Here is a 15125-nt window from a genome sequence, read left to right as displayed (position 1 = left end):
TTCTGGCAGGGGTGCGGCGTGACGGCCGAAGTGGTGGAGCGGCGATAAAGGCAAGAGAGAAAGAAGAAAGGAGAGAAAATGGGATGGATGGAGGCACGGGGTCCAGGAAGGGTTTTGAGTAGACTGGGGGTGTTGGAGGCCTACGTGGCTGCTACCCGGACTCCCCAAAAGCCCCCTGTTTGTCTCGGGCTTGCCGAAAAAATACGTCTAGACCGCTCGGCGAAACGATACAGGTCAGTGTTGGAAGGCAAACCGCATCCGGACCGCGTGGTCTGGACAGTTGCGAGCAGTTCGAGGGTCTGCGTTGGAGATGGCCTAAGAAAACAGCTTAGCACCAACACCGGAAATAGGTCTGGTGTGGTCTCCTCCGACGGCAAAATTTGGTGTTTTGACAAGCCAGATCTGATCTTGGTTCGAATTTTTTTCGGGATCTGACTTTGGTTCGATTTTTTTTTTGGGATCTGACCCTTTTTCTACCACCGGGGTCGATGGCGGTAGGGTATACCTGCCTACCGCCGAGGCCCTTGACGGTAGGGTTGCACGCCCTATCGTAAAAGAAATTCTAAGTATCAAAACAGTGCTTGTACACGCCTACCACCAGGCACCTTGGCGGTAGGGTTGCACTGCACTGACGTGGATAAGTTGCCTACCGTCAGGAACCTCGGTGCAGGTAGTTATACCCTACCCCATCGACACCGGCGGTAGAAAAATATCATATATCCTTGAAAAAAATTCAAACCAGGGTTAAATCTGGCTTAACTTTTTTTTGCGGTCCCTGGTTTGAAAAAGGATCAAGTCAAATCTGGCTTAATTTTCTTTTTTTGCGGTCCTTGGTTCGTAAAAGGATCAAGTCAAATCTGGCTTAACCTTCTTTTTTTTGCGGTCCCTGGTTCGAAAAGGGTCAGATCCTCAAGTTTTTTTGAACCAGGGTCAAATCTAGCTTAACTTTTTTTTTGCGGTTGGAAAAAAAAGTTAAGCCAGATTTCGTAAAAGAAAAGCACGAAAACATCAAAATTGGCCTCCTCCGACTGACACCGGGCCCGACAACATAGTGTGAGAGGACAATAATGGTGCTCTTCAATGGACACCGATGTGTGATGATGCTTAGCAAGATATTTCATCCGCAATAATTGACTCCTTCTACTGGAGCAGGATCTGGTTGTTTTCCCCATTCGGGCGACTCAGGCAGGATCTCTCCATTTTGCCTTTCATCCTCTCTCTCCCCCTCTCTCTTGATCTACTGGAGCAGGTGTTGGTTTGATTTGATCGCCGGCCGCGATGAAGGTGAGATTACAGCTGTCAACTCCTGCTGATCCTCTCTCTATATACTGATTTGATTTGCAGACCATCTGTTACTTAATCATGTCGTTTCTTTCTCTGAGGATCGCAGAAGATCGTGCTGAAGCTGGACATCCACTACCGCAAACAGCGGAACAGGGCGCTCAGAGCACTCTCCACTGTCCATGGCATGCACTACCACTCATCTTCCCTTCTTCAGGCTTTTCCCTCCTTAATTTTCCAGATCTGTTCGTGAATTCGTTTCTGACGCCAACAGCAACGTACGAACCTCAGGTATCGATCAGATGGCTGTGGATATGAGGGATGAGAAGATCACGGTTGTCGGCACCGTCGACCCCGTTGCCGTCGTGCGCGTGCTGCGGAAGTTGTTTCCAACCGCACAGTTAGTCTCCGTCGGGCCTTGGCCCGCCAAGGAGGAGAAGAAGAAAGACGGCGACAAGAAGGCCGAAAGCGGTCCGCCGCCGCCGCACGAGTTTACAGTCGGGTTCTTGAACCGTATCACAAACGGTTTCTCCGGGGAGCTCATTATTGGTCGTGGTCGGCACGGAGTAGTTTACAAGGTACTAGTACGCACTATGTTATTATTACTACTCTTGCATCTTTATTTTGACGAGAATGGCTCACATTCCGCCCTCGTCCTGAATCACTTATATTCATTTGAGTGCCAAGTAATTCAGGACGAAGCTTGTAGATAATAACGCACAACCATAGGCATCCAAAATCCATACAAATCTCAAAAACAAAAGAAAGAAACATGGAAAATAAGAGATTTACACTGTGGGCCACAGCCCCCACAGCACAACCATGGAACATGGAGATACTTAATTAATAAAATGTTACTCCCTCTGTTCCGAATTACTTGTCACACGTATGGATGTATCTAGATGTATTTTAGTTCTAGATACATCCATTTCAGCGACGAGTAATTTGGAACGGAGGGAGTAGTATATTTGTTCGAAGTCATGATCTGAACAAGTCGCACATACACCCTAGCACATGTCCCCCAAAGCGCCAAATCCACATCCACATGATACAAGCCCAATCAGGCTCCAGAGGAGCATGAGATAGTTGTGGCGATCGACGATGCGCCAAGGAGCAGAAACCTGAAGTGATACATCGATGCCGTTGTGCTCCAGCTGATGGCTAGGCACCTCCACTGCTCCAAAAACCCACAGAGTTTATAAACTTTATTAGACTGGTGCACAAGTGGAAGTGCCTCAATAACAGGCTTGTTTTGAATGGTCCAAAGAGTCCAGGCCATCGCTCCAAAGGCCAGCCAGTGTAAACGGTGGCCATTAGTATTACTAGTGGATGAGAAAATTTCAAAGAAGTTCAAGATATTAGAGGTCATTTCGCTTGCGAACCTGCTCCCCGGAGGGGACCGGCACCGGCCCTCGCACCAACTGCCAAATAAAAATACGTATCTTCCTGGGGAGTTTGATGTCCCAAATATGGGACAGCTGAGCCAGACTGGGCGGGCTTGTTGGAATATTAGGCATGCTCATGATTAAAACCAGTAAATAATTCATAACTAGAACATAAATTAGTACTCCCTCCGTTTTTTTAGTCTGCATATAAGGTTTGGTCAAAGTCAAGCTTTGTAAAGTTTGACTAACTTTATTTAAAAAAATATCATCATTCACAATATGAAATCAATATTATCAGATGCACAAAAAAATTTATTTTCATACTATATAGTTCTAGTATTATAGATGTTCATATTTTTTAATATAAATTTGGTCAAACTTTATGTATTTTGACTTTGACCAAACTTTATATGCTGAGTAAAAAGAAACGGAGGGAGTATGCAACAATCTAATAAACTAGATGAACAACAAAGCATGCATACCAGCATCACACACGAAATAGCAACTTCAGAAAGAGACACGAACATATCATGAAGGTCGTACTGTTCATTAGTTCTTGCACGAGCGACGATGTTGATCGTAGATGATCTGTTGTTGACGGCGATGGAGGCGACAATAAGTAGCCCTACCTGACTTGGACAGAAGACGATCCGTGATGATGAAGCGCTTCCCACACGCAAGTTGCGAGATGAGGCAAAATCCTAGGTGTTTTCGACGTGTCTTTGGCTGCGGCCGGCAGCAGTATTTATAATAGGACCAGAGGCGTAGTTGTGCCCCTGCAAGACAATGGAATGGATTTCAGCGAACCATTCATGTGCATGTCGCGTGTGCCCGCCGCCCCGGCCTGGCGAGCGCGGTCGTGTGGTCTCATATTTCTCTCCTCAACACACCACTTAGACTGATGAAGAGAACACACTATATAAAGAGGTATAACACTTCCTCAACTAGCGGTATGAGACTAAACGTTAGCATCATCTCTTGCCATTTTATTCATGGGCTTTGTGATTTCAGAAATTGCTAATGGGCCAAGCCCATTTTCTAACAACCCCCACCAGATCTCAAAATTCTCATTTAGAGATTTGCCTTTTCTCGTTACTTGTTTAATATACTAGTATTTCAGCAGAGACTGTTAAGTTGAACTTCTTCCTAGAGCTTTTGGTTACATCCATCCACAACTTAACAATGGATTATGCCTTGGATTGCTAGTTTTGTGTGACCATGTTTCACTCAAAGTCTTAACGAGTACCTGGCTACAAATAGGTACCCTGCGGTTTGGAGCGTATACGTCATACTCCCTACTCCCTGGTCTCTTCACGAGCTTACTAGAGATCACCCAAGTCTCATGGACCGCGTTGTTCACAATCAGAGCTCATATATGTGTGCTCTTTCAAGACTGCTCTATAGGACAACATCTTTGCTAGTCATAGCCAATAGAAACACATTAAGGCATGTTGCTAACCTATCTTACAGCTGTGAGACGGTCACATCTAGAGACGGTCACATATATTACTCTCCTTAGTTAATCAATAGCTTGTTCTTCACAGGTCCTAATTCATGGGATCCCTGGTCAAAGGTTGGGTTAGGTCATCTCCAACAGCAACCTACAAATTTCCTCTGCATTCATCCGCGTACAGGGAGGACGAGTCTGCGCACACGGATGCGGGAGGATGCTTGACATTGTCCTCGACTAGGGGGTACCAACCTAATCAGCCCATAGTTCTCGGGTCGGGCCTGAGGACCCTTGTTCTCGTAAGGAAGGACTCCGAAAGCCTCGTACCATGATGCGATCAAGACAACCTCTGCAGAAGAATTGACGTGTGCTCCAAGGAGATCTCCGGTCACCGCCATACGCATCCCTAGATCAACAACCGACTATGTAACCCTAGTTGCCCCTCTGGCGTGTATATAAGCCAATGGTTTTAGCCTGTAGAGGGGAATCATCATCTCATTTAACTAGCCTTAGAGTTAGAACATAGCTTACGATCTCGAGGTAGATCAAGATTGTACTCGATACACAACCATCAATACAATCAAAAGCATGACGTAGGGTATTACCTCTTCGAGAGGGCCTAAACCTGGGTAAACACCGTGTCCCTTTTCTCCTAGCTAGTACCATCGATCCGAGATCCGCAGCTCGGGACCCCCTACTGACATTGGTGCTTTCATTGAGAGTTTCGCTGCACGGTGACAAAAGGACCAATGGGATCGTCGGTCGCCGCCCCCAACCTTCAAGGTGCTATCCCCATGCTCGGACCCTCTATTACTAGATCGCACCTTCTCCCTTACGAGCAAGGCAGCAACGAGCTAGCAACCCAGGAAACTTTCACCTCTCCATCTGTCCCGGCTGAATCCCCCATAAAGGATGAAGGGCTAGCTATGGTACTACCTGGAAAGCGACCATGGCAGCGACCGGCCAAAAATCGCCAAAGAGTTTGTCTTAAAATCAGCTCGGCCGATCCGGCATATGAGTATCCTTCACAGGATAAAGACTTCAGAGCATCAAGCCCGCGGTCAAAGGGGTCGAAATTTTGATCCCACCCACCCCACATCGGATACTGCCCGGATAATTTGGGCCCATCTGATGTCTGGGACATAGCCTATGTGCAACAACTACCTGACGAATCAATCAGGCAATTCTGTGCCAGGTTCCTATTCGTCAAGAACAAAATACCGGACTACCTGGATTCAGACATAATAGCAGCTTTTCAACATGGATGCAAGGATAAAGGCGTTCCAAATGCCCTCACCCGCCGATGCATCCAAATGTTCTTTGAGCTATCTGATCTGGTGTCAAGATTTTGCACCATTGAAGACACCTGGCTGGCCCGGGAAAAGCAAAGAGATCGAATCTGTGACAAAAATATAAACCATGATAGACTCACACTTTGGCGCGAACACCGCACACTGCCATCATCGGACAACCGACTTCGAAAAAAGAGGAAGCTGCCTGTAGGATCCAAGATCGCCCTTGACGGTCTGCTGGATAAGCCATGCCCTATCCACGCCGTTCTGCTAAATACCAGCCCAACCCACAGTCTTCGCAACAGTTGGGTGATGAGACAGATTGCTAAGTGAGGCGAAGCCCTCCTCGTTGGCAGGAACAGATATAGGGAAGAGTCCTCGGATGAGGACGAGGTCCTGATGAACTACAAAACCTTCGCGTAAAAAACCCAGAGGAAACGGGCGATTGCCATGGTCGGTGTGAGGTCGACGATGGATCCGCCATGGTCAGATCCTGACACGTCCACCACGACATGATTGCGGCGCCGGGGTTTGGCGGCCACCCGTACCGGCGCCGGAGAGTGCGACTCCGCCTCTTCGGCATCTGCCATGAGGGCTGCCACGACCTCTCGCACCCTTTGCTTCCGCATGGAGGGCACACGGCGCCATACCCTCGGCAGAAGGGCCACGGATGGCCTTCGAGTCTGCGCGTCAACGAAGGGGCTGCGCCTCCACCACGGTGTTCGGGCGACAGACGGATCGCACCGCCTTCGGCGAGCGATGACGCGCCTCATGCCGGATTCAAGCACCGGATCCATGCATGATACTAGTATATGATACAACCCATTACAACCAGCATAAGATCAATCCCCATCGGCATCATTTATCACACACTAGTGGACACTCCATTCCTTATGTGTGGTTCGGTGGAAATTGAAGTCAGCTTTGATCCTTTCTCCGGCAATCGGTGCGACCTCACCTGGCACACCAGCAGCACACTAAGCCGAACATGTACTGGAACTCCGAGACCACATTCCCCTTCACTGACAACGCCAGAGCCAAACCATGTCCACTACCTATACAAAGTCGCGCCCCCATGCCCCACCACACATCTATATCTCCGACGCCCTCATGAAAAAAGGAAGTCCAGGGGTGAAAACTAATTGCCTCTCTTGATACATCTTTCCAATCAGATCCACGGGCGAAAAGGAGGCAAAAGAACAGTTTTGATCCATTTTTCTCATTTATAATATTAAATGCTCAACAACAATACTGTCTGTCATCATATAGTGACTTAATAGTTGTGTTTTAACAGGGAATGCAGGACAATGGGGAATGGATTGCTGTGAAGAAGCTTCATCTCATGCCAGGACTTGATGACGAGGAATTTAAAAATGAGTTTAATAATCTTATGAGGGTCCGACATCAAAATACCATATGGTTAGTTGGCTACTGCTGCCATACAACAGAAGTGCCTGTTGAGCACAACGGAGAACATGTTTCTGCTAGGGTGGAAGAAAGAGCTTTATGCTCCGAATACTTGCACGGAGGAAGTCTTGACAAGCATCTTTCTAGTATGATTATGCTCTACTTACTAAATCATTTTTGCATGTAAGCACAATGTTCCCTAGACGTCACATCTTGGTAATGCACTTTTTTTATTTCTGCAGATGAACCATGTGCGCTTGTTTGGCACACATGTTACAAAATAATTAAGGGGATATGTCAGGGTTTACGTTACCTCCATGAAGGATTTGAGTATCCTATTTACCATCTGGAACTAAAACCTACAAAAATTTTGCTGGATAAGGACATGATGCCCAAAATTGGGGGTTTTGGTTTCTCTAAACTCTTTGATTCAATAAAAACCTTTGACTCATCAGAAGTTACGGGTACAAGGTAAGTTAACAACCATGTGCAGTAATTAGATTATTATATGAACGTATTGTGAAAATAAATTCCTTTTGTACTATGCAGTGTATACATGCCACCAGAGTACATCAGTCAAGGGAAAATCTCACCAAAGTTTGATGTATTCAGTGTGGGCGTTATAATCTTGCAAATAATGGTAGGAAAGCAAAGCTACACCAAATGTGCAGATATTCCTCCCGAAGAATTTATTGAGCATGTAAGAACAAACTCTATATTGAAATCTATGAATTTTCAAAAATATTAGGTTGTGCCATATATCTAAACATGCACGCCAAGTAATTGTGTTTCAATCCTGCAGGTATATGAATTGTGGGTAAGTAGGATGCATGCCATAATATCAAAGAATACTTCGCGTGAAATTAGAACATGCATCAAAATTGCTCTAAAATGTGTGGAGTCCGATCGAGTGAAGAGGCCTACTATAAATAAGGTCATAGAAGAGCTGAATAAGATTGTTGAGTGCTCATTTGAGTCCTTAGAACATATTACAGATAATTTTTCTGAGCAAAACATAGTTGGCCGTGGTGGATATGGAACTATTTACAAGGTATGGATATTATTTCAGCTTCTAACTTTCCAATGAACTCTACTTTTAACTACAATAATGAAGTTGCCATCAAATCTGATACTTGTAACAGGGAGTGCAGGACAATGGAGAAGAGGTTGCTGTTAAGAGACTTCATTCAAATTCAATGCCATGGATTGAGGATGAGCAGTTTAAGAACGAGCTTGATAATCTAATGAGGGTCCAACACAAAAATATCGTAAGGTTGGTTGGCTACTGCTATCATAAATCACAGATACTTGTTGAGTACAACGGAGAACTTGTATATGCTACTATGGTCAAAAGAGCCATTTGTTTGGAATACATGCAGGGTGGAAGCCTTGAATATCAACTTTCAGGTATGATTCGTTATCTGCTGCTTGGGCCAGATGTTGAGGTAGTAACCAAAAATAAAGGAGATAGAGGTTAGGATTGAGGGAACTAATGGAACTATTAGGTTGCAGCAATAGGATGGAAAATAGGGTGGTACGGTGGACTAGGTTTTTAAATTCATTTTATAATATAATATACCTTTTATTTACATGGTAAACTAATATACTTTCTATTTACTTCTACAGATGAACCCTGCAGACTTGATTGGGAAAAATGTTACAACATAATAAAAGGAACTATTGACGGTTTACATTGCCTTCATAATACTCACATTTTCCATCTGGACTTAAAACCGGCAAATATTTTGTTGGACAAAGATATGGTGGCAAAAATTGGTGATTTTGGTTTGTCAAGACTCTTTGGTTCAATGCAAACCTATATGACGGCATCCCATATTAAAGGAACATTGTAAGTCAATAACTAAAAATAATTAATAAGCTTCTTTCCGTGAACTTTTAGAAAAATAATTGATTTAATGAAATGCAGTGGATACATGCCACCAGAATACATCGACGGACAAGTTATCAGTCAAAAGTTTGATGTATTTAGTCTTGGGGTCATAATGATACAAATAATGGCAGGAAAGGAGGGCTACTCCAATTATCCACGCACCCCTCGGAAAGAATTTATTAAGCATGTAAGGGATAGTATCCGATTCCACATATAACCTTTTTTCACAAAACATTATTGTACCTTACCCCTATTCGTGCATACTTCTTAGCATTATGTTTCAATTATGTAGGTTTGTGAAAAATGGCGAGTGAGGCTGCAGGCAACAATGTGGGCCCATGTATTTGAAGAAGTGAGGACATGCATCGAAATAGCGTTAAAATGTGTGGAGGCTGACCGAAAACGAAGGCCTACAATAGCCCAGATTGTTAATGAACTAAGTAACATTGGTGTTGCAAAAAGTTCACCAATAGGTCAGGTACAAATTCTCTGCTCCCACAGATCATCCCTTTTTCACCATGACCAGCCTTATGTTCATGTCCCCTGCCATAACCTGAAATGATTAACACATGTGCTTGCACCACCAGGAATTTACAGAAAATAATAGTAACCAAATTATGTGAAGTTTTGTAGAAAACATTTAGGATTTTCGTCAAAAAAATAGCTTTTTTAAATTAGTATTCTGCGTTGACTGTGCTATAGGACTTTGGGAGCTACTATATCCAGCCCGCAGCAGGCTCGCTATACCAAATCCCTGTGGCATTTGTGCTGCAGCAGACGCCATGAACGCAGCACAGCGAAGAAGGACGCCATGCAAATTACCTGCATTGGGTTAGAAACATTCTTATTGTAAACTATGAGTTCATTTCTGCACAACCAAAAAGACCACTTATGGATGATGCAACCACCAAGAATTTCTAGCGTTTTTTTTAGAAAAGAAGGATGGCCCCCGGCCTTTGCATCTGGGCGATGCATACAATCACTTTATTAATTATTCTCGCAAGACCTTACAAGGTCATACAACAGTAAGACTAAAGCCGCCGTCTAAGCAACAAACTGTCGCTACACCTATCCAGTTGATGAAGGGGCGCAGATAGCCTGGGCCTAATACCAAACAGACATCGCAGCCAAGCATAACATCTAAAACCTGAGACCCCAGCCTAGCCACTTGCTGGGTCTGGGGCACACACTGGTCCGGCGTGCTCTCAGAGGCCGCCGCCGCCTACTGCCACCGCTCCATCTTCAGAACTGTACTGATGCATCAACCTTGCTCGGTCCAGCTATCGTCGACGCCACCACGGCACCCAACGTCACCTCCTCCCTGCGCGCAAACAGCTCAACACGTCGCAGTCGCCACTGATACACCTCAGCGCCATGCTGCCAAGTACCACCAGCCGACACAGCCTGAAGCCTTTGGAGGATTTGTCGTGCGTAGCACCTGCCGACCAGGCATGATCGAGCGTAGCACCTGTCGGTCAGGCATGACTTAACATCTCCACCGAACCTCCGTGAAACACGAAGCCGCTCCACCTCCTGCCTCTGACTTCCAGTGCTGCTCCACAAAACGATGCTCCCAAGAGAGAAACGACACCACAGTGCCACCATCGTCCGGTCTGGAACACTTGTCGGTCAAGAATTTCTAGCGTGATTGATTTTCTATTTCTAAAAGCTAGTTAGGGCATCTCCAAGGATGACTCGCAAATGTTTCCGGTATATGTCTGGATATGGTCCGCGGACATGATGCCAGAGTGAGCCATCCAAATCTATTCACAAAGTAATCGTTATTTTTCTGTTTCGGAGGAGAAAGAGAGAAGCGGAGACCATGCATGTGTGGATAGAGAAAAGAGTGGAGGACCATGTGGTGGCTTTTTATTGGTCAAATGAATGTCTGAACACTGGTATAGCTCCCCCATGTTTGTCTAGGTTTTGCCGCAAAATGGAAGTCCGGAGCACTTCATGACCGATAAGGGTCTTCATTGGATTGCAAAAGTGAACAAAAATGTCTGGTCGAACATATACCGAAGTTTTGAGGGTCTTCTTTGGAGATGATCTTATAGAACATATCCTCGATGTTAGTAGGGGTGGCTAAATGCACACCGGTGATTTATCACATCGTTGCCCTCGTCTGGCGACACGGGAAAACTCTACAGATCCGCTAGGTCCTCCTATCCCCCTCCTCCCTGCCGCGCAGCCTCTAGAGGGGACATCGGCGAAGCCGCGCGTACCCTAGGAAGGTGGCGGCGGGGCGTCTTCCTTCGGTTGGCGTCCACTCCTCAACAGATCCCGCGGTGGTCGGTGGTGTGGCGCGACCCGATGGTGTGCGGTGGTCCGACGGCCAGTGGTGCGCGGCTGTCCGACCATCGGTGCTGCTGGCGCGGCCGCGTCCCTTTGTGTTGGAGGGCCGACCCTGGGCGGCGGTTGATGGTGTCCATGCGACGGCTAGATCTGGGGCCCTACTTCCCACTTTTTGGCGCTCAAACGGCTTCCCGGTCATGACCTGGCTCCGGCGATGTTGGCCAGGAAGCGTTGGTGGCGCCCTCTCATGCGGGCATACCCTCTGGAGGGAATGGTGGTGGGGTGGCTGGTGGTTGGAGCTGGCCATGGCGTAGGACCTGGAGGTGCTCCGGTGGTGGATGGAATGGATTCGAGCCATGACGCCCTGATCTCATGGTGGCGTGCTTCGGCGCGTCGGTGGTGGTGTTGATCGATCCGGATGGGGTTGTGTGTGCCCTGTTTCAGATGTGGCTAGCTTGGTGGTGGTGGCTGTTGTGCTACGACACACATCTCCTCCGGCTCTAATGGTTGGTCTGCTTAGGCAACTCCGATAGACATTGGGTAGGGAGAAATGCCTGCTCACGATGACCGAGGCTGACAACGGCGACGCCCGCAGGTGTCGTCCCCTCATTGGAGATATTGTTTTGGCCCTGATATGCCTCCCTCCCTCGTGCTTGGGGGAAACCCTTTGTCTAGTCTCCGAACCAGGTGGCGGTGGCGTCCTCGCGTAGTTCTCTTCTTGAAGGCGTCGGCTTGGTTGCTCGAGGAGTCCCGGTGGTGTTGCTTGAGTCGGTGCCGGCTACTGCTCTGGGTGCGAGTCCCCAGGGCACAATGTACACCATCGTCGGCGCTCTCTTGACGACGCCTTCTCAAGGTCTACCAAGGCCATGCCGTCCACTTGCCGACTTTCTGTTGGCACAATGGGTAGTGGTACATTGGTATATGTTGTCCTCGAGTCATGCTCTTGTTGTAGAGGTCGTTGGGATTTGATGTCATGCGGCTTCGTGCTCTGTGTCCTGCCACATCGTCACTAGCATGAGGTTGGACTAGGTGGAACACGTGTCGTAGTACGTGTGGTGGGTGTGGTTACTATTCCTAGTGATTGGCGTCTGTTATGGTCGAAAGGCATTGTACCCGGCTCCTTTGCCACTCTTCTTAATACAATGATTCGTCTTGGCTACAATGCTTCAATACCAGTACATCCGTAACTAGACAAATCTAGAACAATTATTTTGAGACCGAGGGAGTAATAAATACTCCTTCCGTTTTGAAATATAAGGTGTGCTAGTTTCATAAGCTTTTATGTGTCTATTTTTATAAACGAAAATGCTAAATCAACGGGCTCGTTACGGAGTATTACGGGCGACATTCCCTTAATTCTCTTCACACCCCCTGATTTTCAGGTGGGTGGGGACCGTCCCACCTCCTTAAACCAATCACAATGTGCCAAATCTCAACCACTTCGTAAAACCCTTGTAAAAATACGTGTGTGTAGCATTACTCTTTTAAAAATAACACCGTTCATTTTTCTGGAACGAAGCTCGTGAACTGTCTCATGTAATAATTTTCTTTAAATTTAACATATTAGGTTACTATTCTTCACTTTAAATTTCACATAATTAGGGATCCCTACATGATTTAATAGTTTCTTTCTGGATGCAGTGGACGAACAAGCTGACTTCATTGAAGACCTTGTTATTATCCACTCACTTAAAACAATGGTTGTTCCTCTTAGTCGCAGTGATCGCCATATTTTTCGCATGGCCCCAATTATGTCCAGGTATTGACACATTGTAGCCGAGCAGGCTTGCTTGAACGGGCGAGTCTGTTGGCTTCAATTAATGTGCACAAATCTTCAAATTCTGCAGATTCTTGGCACCGAGGAATTACAAGGAGTGCAGAAAACAACAGCGCTTGAAGTACATACTCAATGCGTTCAACTAGCTAGGCACCCCCCAAAAGGCTACATCAGAGAGAGTAAACGAGCGGTGTTGGTGATTCTCATGTTAGTTCCTGCTGTCAAAGCAAGGACATGGCCATCTTCAGAACCAGTGGAGTGCTAGGTTATCTATATGTTTTCAGGATCTTATGTGCCATAATGTAGTTTGTTGGTTGACATGAACTTGGAGTGTAGATAAGTTTTCTTTTAGGAGAACTAAAAACAAGAAAAGGCGCTAAAAAGGAATGGAAGATGCGAGAGAGAGAGTGCAATATAGTCAAAGCACAAGCGATCCTTGGTTATATGGCGTGGGTTGAAGCTTCCTATTGTCCATATATGGCGTCGGTTGAAGCTTCCTATTCTCAACAGTCCAGAGGAAACAAAAATAAACAAAACTACGGCCCACCACCAGGCCTGCCCACCACTTTGTGATATGGTACGACGACTATACCAGGCCAGTAGAAAAAGAGTGAAACGAGAAATGCGGAGCGACGGCGCGCCGGCAAATAAACCGGCGATCAAACGTTGCACGAGATTTATAGCACAAATAAATCGGACGAACTGAAACTTAGATAAGATATCACTAAATTTCATCTAGATGTGATTTAGCAATTCCGATGAATAAAATATCAATCCGGAAACAACCAAGGTCATAGAACACTTGTTGAAGAAGCCAGGTATTACTTGAAATCTACGTACTTAGGCGCTGTTCGGCGGTCCACCCGCTCCGTCGAAATTAAGAATCTCGGGAGTACCTTTTCGCTGGCTCCGCACTTTTTAACTAGAACTCCGTCAGCTCCGGGAGCAGCCTCGCGGAGCGGAGGGGCTCCGAACAGACCTTTAATACCAACGTATTACCCTTCATTGAAAAATACACGTTGCAGAACTTGATCGATGGTCTCGAGATACAACCATCCGTTGGACTGGATCAACACGTCCACCAGCCGTCGTCCCTCCGCGTTGCCGGCGCACCACTCGACCACGAGAGCTTCGAAGACGGCGCCGAGTCAGAACATGGCCGGGACGATGGTGAAGGCCGCGGGGAAGTCCGGCAACACGCCCACCACAGTATGACAAGATATCACGTACTGGTGGAACAAATAGTCGGCGAGCCCGGAGACGACGCCGAGCACGAGGAAGGAGAAACCCACCACGCAGATGAACACAAGCCTGCCGCACTCGTTCGGTTCCGCTACCACCGCCTCTATGATGGCGCCGCCGGCCTCGTCGGGATTGTTCAGCTGGACAACGTCGGCCATCGATCGACGCTTTAGATAGTGTCGTATGTGTTAACGACTCTATCCAGATTTGATTTAAGTACGTGTCCACGGTTGCACGTACGCGCTTGATTTGATTTACGCACGTGCCTAGCAGGTGGCCGAGCGCTCGTTGGTGGAATCGAGCGCTCTTTCAAAAATGGAAAAAACTGCTAGCGCGCCCGACGCAGCCCATCAAAAATGAAATCTTATCCCACGTATATTTATTTGAAGGTCTAAAAACTTTAAACAGCTATAACTTTTGATTTAAGCATCAAAATCTAATTTCGCTTTCACAGCTGGGTTTCTCGCGACGAGTTCTTCAAAACTAGATCCCATATAGATAGGTTTCGACGAACCTTTTTTCGAGTCAACTTTGGGTACGGTAGAGGCAACTTTAGTGCTATTGTAAAACAACTTCACTTTTTTGCCTAGTAGGACTATCTATTAGGTTGGTTTGTGTAAAACTGAGAAAATAACACAAAAATATGAGGCACCTTTAGTGCTACATATAAGTAACTTCATTGCACTATGTGTATCAATAAATTTTGATAAAATTATCACAACTGGCCTATCATGGTTGCTCGGTTGCCTACCATGGATATTTAGTTGCCTATCAGTGATGCCCAATTGCCTACAATATTATGAAATTGACCTACCATTGATGTCCAATTACCTGCTATTGATAATTAGTTACCTATCATTACTGCTTAGTTGTCTGACTTTGCAAATTAGTTGCCTACAATTGTGAAGCTGCTTATCATTGTGTTTTTCCTAAGTTGTCTTAAACACTATGAAGTTACCTATCGGTGATGCTCGGATGACTGGCATTTTAAGATCGTTATGCAACCTGAATATCATACACAAAAGTGAGCAACTTTTGGGGTGTTTTTGTGCAACTCCAGTGCATTCAACAAGCAACTCATGTCTGTTTTCCATCATTATATCTG

The 15125-nt window shown here is 46.2% G+C and overlaps 1 protein-coding gene across 5 annotated transcripts; it reads left to right on the top strand.

The window, feature by feature from the left end:
• Positions 1-1115: 1115 nt before the first annotated feature.
• Positions 1116-13102, top strand: LOC123088555 (proline-rich receptor-like protein kinase PERK9). 5 transcript variants are annotated; one of them, XM_044510757.1, is made up of 14 exons: positions 1116-1284; positions 1391-1466; positions 1573-1859; positions 6703-6961; positions 7058-7286; positions 7365-7515; positions 7618-7866; positions 7958-8222; positions 8442-8664; positions 8743-8893; positions 8999-9179; positions 9409-9537; positions 12643-12760; positions 12849-13102. In XM_044510757.1, exons 1-14 carry the CDS (start codon positions 1279-1281, stop codon positions 12922-12924), a joined length of 2400 nt encoding a protein of 799 aa, XP_044366692.1. In that variant the 5' UTR covers positions 1116-1278; the 3' UTR covers positions 12925-13102. The 5 variants fall into 5 exon arrangements, 4 of the variants coding, with proteins under 4 accessions (XP_044366692.1, XP_044366693.1, XP_044366694.1 ...); XR_006441934.1 differs by having other exon boundaries at positions 1117-1284; positions 8999-9184; XM_044510758.1 differs by lacking the exon at positions 9409-9537.
• The last annotated feature ends 2023 nt before the right edge of the window (positions 13103-15125 follow it).

The sequence above is a fragment of the Triticum aestivum genome, chromosome 4A, assembly GCF_018294505.1.
Source record: "Triticum aestivum cultivar Chinese Spring chromosome 4A, IWGSC CS RefSeq v2.1, whole genome shotgun sequence".
NCBI classification, from domain to species: Eukaryota; Viridiplantae; Streptophyta; class Magnoliopsida; order Poales; family Poaceae; genus Triticum; species Triticum aestivum.
The sequence above is the reverse complement of the archived record's forward strand: the minus strand, read 5'-3'. Positions and strand labels throughout refer to the sequence as shown.

Coding starts and splice junctions, on each gene's coding strand:
- LOC123088555 (XM_044510757.1), top strand. Junction 8,223..8,441: donor CCTTGAATATCAACTTTCAG/GTATGATTCGTT, acceptor TTACTTCTACAG/ATGAACCCTGCAGACTTGAT. Junction 9,180..9,408: donor TGCAAAAAGTTCACCAATAG/GTCAGGTACAAA, acceptor ACTGTGCTATAG/GACTTTGGGAGCTACTATAT.